The sequence below is a fragment of the Rhamphochromis longiceps genome, linkage group LG19 (assembly GCF_057381845.1).
Source record: "Rhamphochromis longiceps isolate RC_006_pf linkage group LG19, R_longiceps_female_GT1.1, whole genome shotgun sequence".
In the NCBI taxonomy this organism is placed as follows: domain Eukaryota; kingdom Metazoa; phylum Chordata; class Actinopteri; order Cichliformes; family Cichlidae; genus Rhamphochromis; species Rhamphochromis longiceps.
The window spans coordinates 14,723,451-14,732,598 of record NC_140575.1 but is presented as its reverse complement, the minus strand read 5'-3'; the positions used below and the strand labels follow the sequence as shown (position 1 = coordinate 14,732,598).

General features: G+C 38.5%; 1 protein-coding gene across 1 annotated transcript in view; it reads left to right on the top strand.

The window, feature by feature from the left end:
* The first annotated feature begins 2,265 nt into the window (after positions 1-2,265).
* Positions 2,266-9,148, top strand: part of LOC146646423 (uncharacterized) — an 82,076-nt gene continuing 75,193 nt past the window's right edge. Inside the window, exons 1-25 of the mRNA XM_085392459.1 lie at positions 2,266-2,409; positions 2,513-2,529; positions 2,630-2,645; positions 2,824-2,845; positions 2,960-3,032; positions 3,191-3,334; positions 3,428-3,624; positions 4,334-4,437; positions 4,527-4,645; positions 4,748-4,915; positions 5,294-5,493; positions 5,592-5,704; positions 5,857-5,963; positions 6,171-6,338; positions 6,555-6,754; positions 6,853-6,965; positions 7,118-7,224; positions 7,337-7,513; positions 7,759-7,967; positions 8,065-8,159; positions 8,267-8,292; positions 8,469-8,490; positions 8,584-8,611; positions 8,720-8,804; positions 8,925-9,071. Coding sequence (XP_085248585.1) covers positions 2,355-2,409; positions 2,513-2,529; positions 2,630-2,645; positions 2,824-2,845; positions 2,960-3,032; positions 3,191-3,334; positions 3,428-3,624; positions 4,334-4,437; positions 4,527-4,645; positions 4,748-4,915; positions 5,294-5,493; positions 5,592-5,704; positions 5,857-5,963; positions 6,171-6,338; positions 6,555-6,754; positions 6,853-6,965; positions 7,118-7,224; positions 7,337-7,513; positions 7,759-7,967; positions 8,065-8,159; positions 8,267-8,292; positions 8,469-8,490; positions 8,584-8,611; positions 8,720-8,804; positions 8,925-9,071 — 2,712 coding nt within the window. The 5' untranslated portion in view covers positions 2,266-2,354. The remainder of the gene's footprint in view (positions 2,410-2,512; positions 2,530-2,629; positions 2,646-2,823; positions 2,846-2,959; positions 3,033-3,190; positions 3,335-3,427; positions 3,625-4,333; positions 4,438-4,526; positions 4,646-4,747; positions 4,916-5,293; positions 5,494-5,591; positions 5,705-5,856; positions 5,964-6,170; positions 6,339-6,554; positions 6,755-6,852; positions 6,966-7,117; positions 7,225-7,336; positions 7,514-7,758; positions 7,968-8,064; positions 8,160-8,266; positions 8,293-8,468; positions 8,491-8,583; positions 8,612-8,719; positions 8,805-8,924; positions 9,072-9,148) is intronic.

The window sequence follows — 9,148 nt, the reverse complement described above, 5'->3', positions numbered from 1 at the left end:
TAACCGTTTATTAATAGGATCTTTGAGCTCAACGGTAATTAATTAGTAGTGGAAATAATTTCTGGTACGCGTTACAGAAATGTAGCAGTGACAATAATATTGTATGCTGTAATCATACTGGGCAATTAGTGATACAAAACAACTGTTTTATCCTGTGAATAAAAGTATATGTTTTTGTCAATGTACCATAATAACAGAAGCGAAACGCAATATTGTGTCAGGACAATTCACTATTTATGCACAATAAACACAATAAATAAAGGAGCATAGCGCGACAATTTCTGTTCAGCGTCAGACTTGCTTGTAACCTATATCACCAATTATGTTAAGAAAAATGACGTATTAACTACTAAAAAACACTGACCTTCGTGTAAATGCTTGGAGCAGACTAACCTGTGAGCTGGAGTGTTCTGGGACGTTATATTTGATCTTTGAATGGCTGCAATCCAGGCCATCCGTCGCGTCTTTGTTACTTCGGAAACATGGCTTGAACAATTTCTCTTCAACGACGTAATCCGATAACAACCGATCTCTTTACCCGTCGGCTTCCCGTGGCTGTCATGCGACCGGCTATTGCAGTTAATAATACAACGGCTTCTTGACATTTTTGTGTTTCTTTTTATCGCTGTATAACTGATTTTAATTGAAAGCCTGCGTGCGCTAGTACCGCTTGCCACGAGTTCCCAGAATCCTTTGCGGTTCTACCCGTGAATGACGTCACATTTTCAATCTCTATATAATATGCATGTTAAATTTTATATTTGGGGTAAAATATCAAGTCTTTTCAAGTAAACCGGTTCAAGTCCAATTCAAGTCCCAAGTCATTGGTGTAAAAGTCCAAGTCAAGTCACAAGTCTTAGAACATTTTTTCAAGTCAAGTCTAAAGTCATAAAATTAATGACTCGAGTCTGACTCGAGTCCAAGTCATGTGACTCGAGTCCACACCTCTGGAAACTCATCAACCCGGTTGTACTAGTGTTTGTTGAGCCCAGAAGCAAATTCTTTATGATCTTCCAACTACTACTAAACAACTACAGTGACTGGGCAGAAACAGTGATGTGTTTCAGCTTTTAAGGAGTATGTTTGGTCTCAAGAAAAGTAAAGCCAAAATTAAGGAAGGTGTTTTTGAAATCTTCTCCTAAAGTCCATGAACTAATGCTTAATGAAGAGTTCAAAAGAAAAAGCCAGCTGAATTAAAAGCTTAGGAAGCATTCAAGCAGATAGTCCAGAATTTTCATGCCAATTACAGAACAGAGATTTATGCTAGACTAAAAGCATATAAGGTACCAAATCTGGGAAATGTCAGTGATAAGGACACAGAAATGAGGATGTTTTCAGGTAACGAGATTATTATTTGAGATGCATGAGATTTGCCTAGGTGCCTAGGTGAAGGAAGTGAAAAGCAATGGAGGCTAGATTGTATTCCCTGATTTGGTCTTCAAAGTTCATGCTTGCATCCAAATTATTGCCAGTACCACTACAGTATATGTAAACTCTAAAAGGTAACGATGGACTGCCTTCATAAGGGGTAACAATTTTATTACTCAGCAGTTGCTGAGTAATGTGAGACTGAGGTGGAAAAAAGGAGGTCTAGGTAACCCAAAATCATATCCTCTTTGTTTTCTTTTTAGCCATAAACATTGATTTTGCCAAACTTTATCCAAAATCATAACATTTCCTTTAACCCCGTTGTAGGTAGTTATAACCAAAGCATTTACATATCAACAGTCCTTAATCATATTTCGCAAATTCCATGTTCTGTTGACTGAATAATGATCATCTATCCAAAGTGTAGTCCATACTGTTTGTGCACAGTGTTTGGCAATGTGTTTACCCAATGGAATCTTTTAGAACATTCTCAGCATGTTTTGCTTCATCTGCTCTAATTTTCTTTTACTCCACCCAGTGTATACCTGCTTCACCACTAACAGCAATCTTCAGTCTTCTCTCACAGAGTGAAGGAGTTCAAGAGGTGAGTTCAACCAGTTAAACATCTTTCTATGGCTTATCTCGCTTTCTGATATACTCTGTTATTAATTTATAATCACTGTACAGAAGTAAGAAATAATCCATACTATTTAATCTTGCTTTTAGCTTTGGAGGGATTAAAAAGAAAATGTATGCATTGTGTATGTATAACATGTCATTCAAACGTCATACTTTTATGTTCTTTACTATTGAGTTTCTGTATCAAAAATTCTTAGATCTAATGCAGTGCAATAATTAAAATGCCCTTTTATCACTTCATTTTTCTTTTCCAGTATCACTTTACATCTTTATCTAAAATAAAAATTAAATAATCTGAAAATCAACTGAGGGGCAAAAAAAAAAGAAGTGAGAACTGAGTTCTCACGATGGGTGGCATAAGAATGTCAGTGCAAGTTCTGCTACTGTCATCTATTGGCATTGGTAAGTATCTCTGAACATTCAATTAGTCATTTAATAGAATATATATCCTTATCTAACACTTTTCTTTTTTATAAAAAAAAAAAATCTATAGTATGTATGTCAGGACTGGTCTCTGCAACTGTAAGTGTTTTTTTTTTCAAGATTAAATAATTAAATCAAAAACAATGAAATACAATGAAATACATGAATTAACATGTTCTTTTATAAATTTACATTACAGTCCAACACAACACAAGGTAAGTTTTTTTATACATATAAACCATATGCAATTTTATATGAATATAAAATAAAATGTCACCTTTTTCTTCTTTTAAAAGTTAATCCATTAACATAATTCTTATCCATGTTCCATTAATTATTAATTTGAAAATGTTAATACATGTGTTCATTCATTTTCTTTTTTGCATTTTATAGGACCAGGTTTATCTGAAAACAGGTAGGCATGCAAACTCAAATAACAGTTTGTAGACCTAATACATTCCAGGGATGTTATTTTAGTTAAAGATGACTTTATTATTCATTTCTGTTACCGTGTTTTTTCTTATTTAAGCAAAGCCACCACTCATACCAACGGTTTCCAGGAAACTTGCCATGCAGCAAATCTACAAGATGCCACTCAAAGAGTAAGCCTTTTGGAATTAATTTGAGTAAAAAATGATCAATTCATCGTTAAACCTTAAATTGTTAAATGTCCCCACAAAGCATTGTTGATAAATGACTCCCCCTTGTGCTAAGTTACTGACAGTAACCCAGTGCTTTCACCTGCTCTATGTGTTCTTAGAGCTCTGCTGCAGTGGACAAACTGACAGGCGAGTTATCCTGTAAAAGGGGTAAAAATGCAAGCTTAACAGATGAAAAGTCGAGGATGGTGGAACAAAATCTCAGGCAGATTGTAGAGTCGACTTTACAAGTGTTCTTTGACCTGGTAAATGAGCTAATGCTTTACTTCAGTATAGTGTAGGTGTAAAACATGTAACAGCTTTTAAGAATGGTAAATGGCAAATTTGTCTTGTAACAGAACAACAATGTCCCTGGATTTGATGTTCTGGATGTATTTGGAGTCATGGACAGCCTTCGTTTGGGTAATGACAGTGACCCCGAATTCATCAGGCTGTGGTTCTCTGTGAAGATGATTCCTCTTTTGCCTTATGTCAATGGAAACTTCCTAAACCAGCTCAGCAAGTGGAACTTCAGCTGCACCTCTTTCCAAGAGATGTAAGTGAATAAATTCCATTTTACCAATTATTGCTGGTGACTGCTGTTAACTGCTTATGGAAATCATTAAAGACATAAACAATTTTAATTGAATATTCTAACATGTAACACATTTCTCACTGTGTATTGCATTGAATGTTGATGTCAGGGTCCCAAAGTCCACTGAAATCACTAAAAAAAGGAAGAAAGAAAAATGCGTATCACATAATTGTTAAATTACAAGTCAGACCAAACAAGTTATGACTGTGTGACCCAGCTGTTGTAAAAGAGGCATACACCTTAATATAAGGTGGTCGTTTGTGAAGGTGTTTCTTTAAAATAAGAATGTTATATAATGATTCAGAAATTATGTAATTGAAAATAAGTCAAAAGGAGAATTTCAACTGAAAATTGCTACCCACGATGTAAAACGCGGTTGGAAACTTTTCCAGACATGAAAAGACTGAGGTTAAAAGAGTTCACTATCCCATATTAGAATACCATATGAAATGATCAAATTATGAAAGGAAATGAAAATGTGGATGAATAAACGAAAGAAATATAGGTCTTATTCTGTGTAGAAGAGCTTGTGACAAAATGTACCAATTCGTTGATTACAATGTTTTAAAATATTAATGGGATTTAAGTTTGAAATGGTTGTGATTGAATTATGTTGAATTATGTTGAATTTTGAATATGTTATTTATTGAAAGCTTTCTCTCAAATGTAGCATTCAGGCATTTGGAAGGCAAAAGGCATCCATGAACAGAGACACACAGCAAGCAGTCTTCACTCACTTCATCAAACCGTTCTTGTCAAGAAATGACTCAACAGGTAAAAGGAGAAACTCAAGCTCACTTTGGTTTTTCCAAGACAACATGTGGTATATTACCCTGTCAATAACTTTCTTGCTTTTTCTGCAGATCCTGGCTGTGTCTCATCTATCACGGGGAGCCAAGCGTGGCTAAAGGCAAACCTTGGCGACTTCTCTGATTTTGCAACTGTGCAGGACTTGGAAGCCTTCAATCCTAATTTGTCCGCTGTGAGTGCCAACTGCAGATGTACATCTTCCTGTAAACGGAATTCTTTCACCCAGAACATTTCCATGACTGCTGTCTGATATTATGCTGGTTCTCTTTTGTAGGCTGAATTGTTGTCAGTCCTCAGTCCTTCTCAGGTGGCACAGCTGGTACTGAGTTTGGGAGCTTCCAATAACACAGATTTAATTGATCGTGTGTTTGAGCGACTGCAAGAGGGCAATGCTCTAAAAAATGTGGATGGATTCCTCACACAACTGACAGCCAATGGACAGGTATGCTAGGCTTCTAAAAGGGTGAAGGAGGACAATCCTGGTGTTTTATTCCAGCAGGATAAGACAGAATAAGACATTTGCTAAACCGCTACACAACTCTTCAAGGAGTCTATCATAGAAAAGAATTGCTTGCAGCGTTTGTACCATCTGTCAGTGCGCCCCAGAGTGGCTGTGGCTACAATGTAGCTTACCATCACCAGTGTGTGAATGTGTGCGTGAATGGGTGGATGACTGGATATGTAAAGCGCTTTGAGGTCCTTAGGGACTAGTAAAGCGCTATATAAATACAGGCCATTTACCATTTACCATGTTGTATGAGTACATTTACAACATGCAGTCTCTGTATTGCTTAGCTTCTTTTCCACTTCAATTTCACAGATGACAATTTTCCAGCCTGTTGTGAGAGATCGGATCATGAATACGACCTTCATTATCATCAGTCCACATTTCTCCACTTTCACGACAAACAACTATGAACTTTGGTTCCATGTGAAACTGATTCCTATCCTTGCCAGTTTTACTCCAGAAATGCTCATAAACACAACCACAAACATCAGCTGCACGAACTACCAAGTCATGTGAGTAGTTTTCTTGGAGCAATCAAGATTTTGTTGCAAATGAAAATGACAATACTGACAAAGAACAGCATGAGAATGTTTTCTTTCAACTGTTGCAGTGTGAGTGGGTTGGCTATAGTTATCCAGGAGATGCCACTGTACAGACGGCAAGAGATCACACATGGTCTGCTGGGCTATCTAAGAAATGCTGAAAATGCCATCAATGAGCCAGGTAGGGCAGACATAGGGTGCGTTATGTGTTTTCCAGTGTGAAATGTCTTGAAAAGCACTCAGACAAAAAACTTGCCCACAAATTCTTTCATGTCTACCAGTCAAAAACCTTCCTAAATTTGGCACATCCTAACTTTTGTTTGTATGCCTTAGCTTGCAGGCAACAAAATGAGAGTGATGCCCAATGGGTTAAAGCAAATCTGGGTCCATTCGTGCAATATACATCATACTCTGACCTCAAAGACTTCAACATCTCTACGGTAAGCCCTACATTGCACTTCTAGTCCTCCCTTAAGAACAGGAAAACAAAATTGTAGACTTAAGAAGACAAACACAGGAGTTTATTTTGCCATATCAAAAATACAAGCAAATCATAGAGCACACTTTCTTTGGTTGCAAACGCTAATCCTTTACCCACAGCATTGGTCATTACTGTTGTCTGATATTATGTTGATTCCCTGTTGTAGGCTGGATTGTTGTCAACGCTCAATCCCTCTGAGGTGGCACAGCTGCTACTGAGCTCTGGAGCCTCAAATAACACAGATTTTATTGATCTTGTGTTTGAAAAACTTGAAGAGGGCAATGTTCTAAAAAATGTGGATGAATTCCTGACACAGCTGACAGCCAATGGACAGGTAGGCTAGCCTCCTAAAAGGGTGAAGGAGGACAATGCAGATATTTGATTCCAGAAGTAAACACAGAATAAAACATCGGTCTCAACCGCTACATCCATTGTTGGCTATTGTATCTTAGAAAACAAATGGTTACAGCTTTTGTACCATGTTGTATGGGTGTACTTCCAACATGCAATCTCACCTTTGCTTATGTCTTTTTCCACTTTAATATGACAGACCCCACATTTCCAGCCTGTTGTGAGAGATCGGATCATGAATACGACCTTCATCATCATCAGTCCACATTTCTCCACTTTCACGACAAACGACTATGAACTTTGGTTCCATGTGAAACTGATTCCTATCCTTGCCAGTTTTACTCCAGAAATGCTCATAAACACAACCACAAACATCAGCTGCATGAATTACCAAGTCATGTGAGTAGTTTTCTTGGAGCAATCAAGATTTTGTTGCAAATGAAAATGACAACACTGACAAAGAACAGCATGAGAACGTTTTCTTTCAACTGTTGCAGTGTGAATGGGTTGGCTTCAGTTATCCAGGAGATGCCACTGTACAGACGGCAAGAGATCACACATGGTCTGCTGGGCTACCTAAGAAATGCTGAAAATGCCATCAATGAGCCAGGTAGGGCAGACATAGGGTGCGTTATGTGCTTTCCAGTGTGAAATGTCTTGAAAAGCACTCAGACAAAAAACTTGCCCACATATTCTTTCATGTCTACCTGTCAAAAACCTTCCTAAATTTGGCACATCCTAACTTTTGTTTGTATGTCTTAGCTTGCAGGCAACAAAATGAGAGTGATGCCCAATGGGTTAAAGCAAATCTGGGTCCATTCGTCCAATATACATCATACTCTGACCTCAAAGACTTCAACATCTCTACGGTAAGCTTTACTCTTATTACTCTTCCTGTCTTTCTTGAGAATAGCAAAGCAAAATTCTGGAAATTATACAAAAGACATGCATTTCATGAATTCTACTTTTTTGTATCCATAGCTGGCAGTTCTGGACGTTCTTTCACCATCGCAAAAGGCTGATCTAATCCTAGATCCAAACAGTGGTGCTTTAAACGATGCACATGTTGTAAGGGAGGTGTTGACAAGCTTGACAGAGACCAGTGATTATGAGCAGCTCAACCAATTCTTCCAGGCTTTTGCAAACATCAACAAGCAGGTGAATTCTCATTGGTAACCTTACCTCAGCGCAAACATCAACAAATGTTAACAGTGTTCTTTCATAAACCTGCTCAAGTGTTTAACTGAAAATGATCCATTTCTGATATGCTTCATGCCTTGAGGCATCCCTGCTGTACAGAAGTACAAAGATTTAGTTTAGATAAGCTCCCCCTCATCTCCGCATTTCCACAAAGACTTCAGAACTTCCTCTCTGACCTTATTATGATCCCCTTCTCTTTTCAGAGAAATGTCACCCTCATCCAAAATCCAGATGTGCGAGACACCATTTTGAGCCTGACCTTGACAGCCCTTGCTCCTCAGCTTAAAGACTTTCAGCCAGAAGACTATCAACAGTGGTTCCAGGTTTATTTGGTTCCTGTGATGGCGAGCATCCTTCCTAGCAGCTTGCGGGTGATCCCCAGTAACATCACCTGTGAATCCTACCAGGCTGTGTAAGATATTTCTGATATCCACAGTTAGACATTTGGGTGTGCACAATGCCAAGCTGAGGCTCCTGACAAGTCACAATGAATTCTTTTCTTCCTTTAGATACGATGGTCTTGCGCAGAGTTTGGCAGCATTGCCACTGGACCTTTCACAGGGCGTGAGATCAAGCAAGCAGTACCTCCAGGACACATTCCCACGTATGTGGCAAATGGGCTTTCCTGACTAAACTTTTCCCAAAAGCCCAGTACCAGCACTGTAATGACTACTCCATTGATTTGTTTCCTTTCTTTTTCTTCTCAAACAGGCTGCTCAGTTCCAGCTTCCTTTGTGGTAAGATTAGTTTTTTGGGGGGTGGGTGGGTGGGTGTGGGGGGTGTCTTACATGGGTTATCCAATATTTGATCCAGGTTTGGCACACTAATTGGGCCAACTGTGACAAAGTCAAGGTATTTACACTTGAAGAAGATGTTTCCACTATACTAACACTCATATTTTCTTTGTCTTCAGTGCAAGGTGACCCCAGTTCATGGTAAGTCTGTCTAGAAGTACACATTTCAACTCTAAGGATATAAATGCATTCTGAAGGACTATTATCTGACACACAACCATTCTCTTTTCACAGTGAATCTCATTTGTAATGGAGTTGATGGGTGGGTGAAATGCCGTTTTGTTCAATGTTGATTCTGTCTAGGTAAAATTTGTTAACACAGTGTAATTAAGGGGACATTGGATTTCAATTTATTGTGTTTTTTCCACAGTTCAAAACTTGAGCAAATCCTGTCAGCTGGCAATTCCTCGGCAGCCCTGTGCAATTTCACCATCACAGAACATGCCTGTTCCTCTGTAAGATTCCTTTTTAAACTCCAAAAACAGAACATGGATTTTGCCCCATTATGGTCCTGAGACAAATCTCCATGAGCTCTGACAAAATGGCTGTATTCTTTGTCAATTTTCTTTTTCAAGGCTCCCTATCTCACATCCAGCAACTTGGTCACACTGCTGAACTGCACACTGAAAAGCCAAAACATATACCCAGTAGAAGTCTGGAAGCTTTTCTTCCAAAAAGCCTCTGCTGTACTGGACCAGGCCCTTGAGACATTTGCTAACATGGTAAGTACAAAATCACATTTTCACAATATTGCCATTTCCCTGCGTGAAGTTTGGGTCCAGCTACAATTATTTTTCTG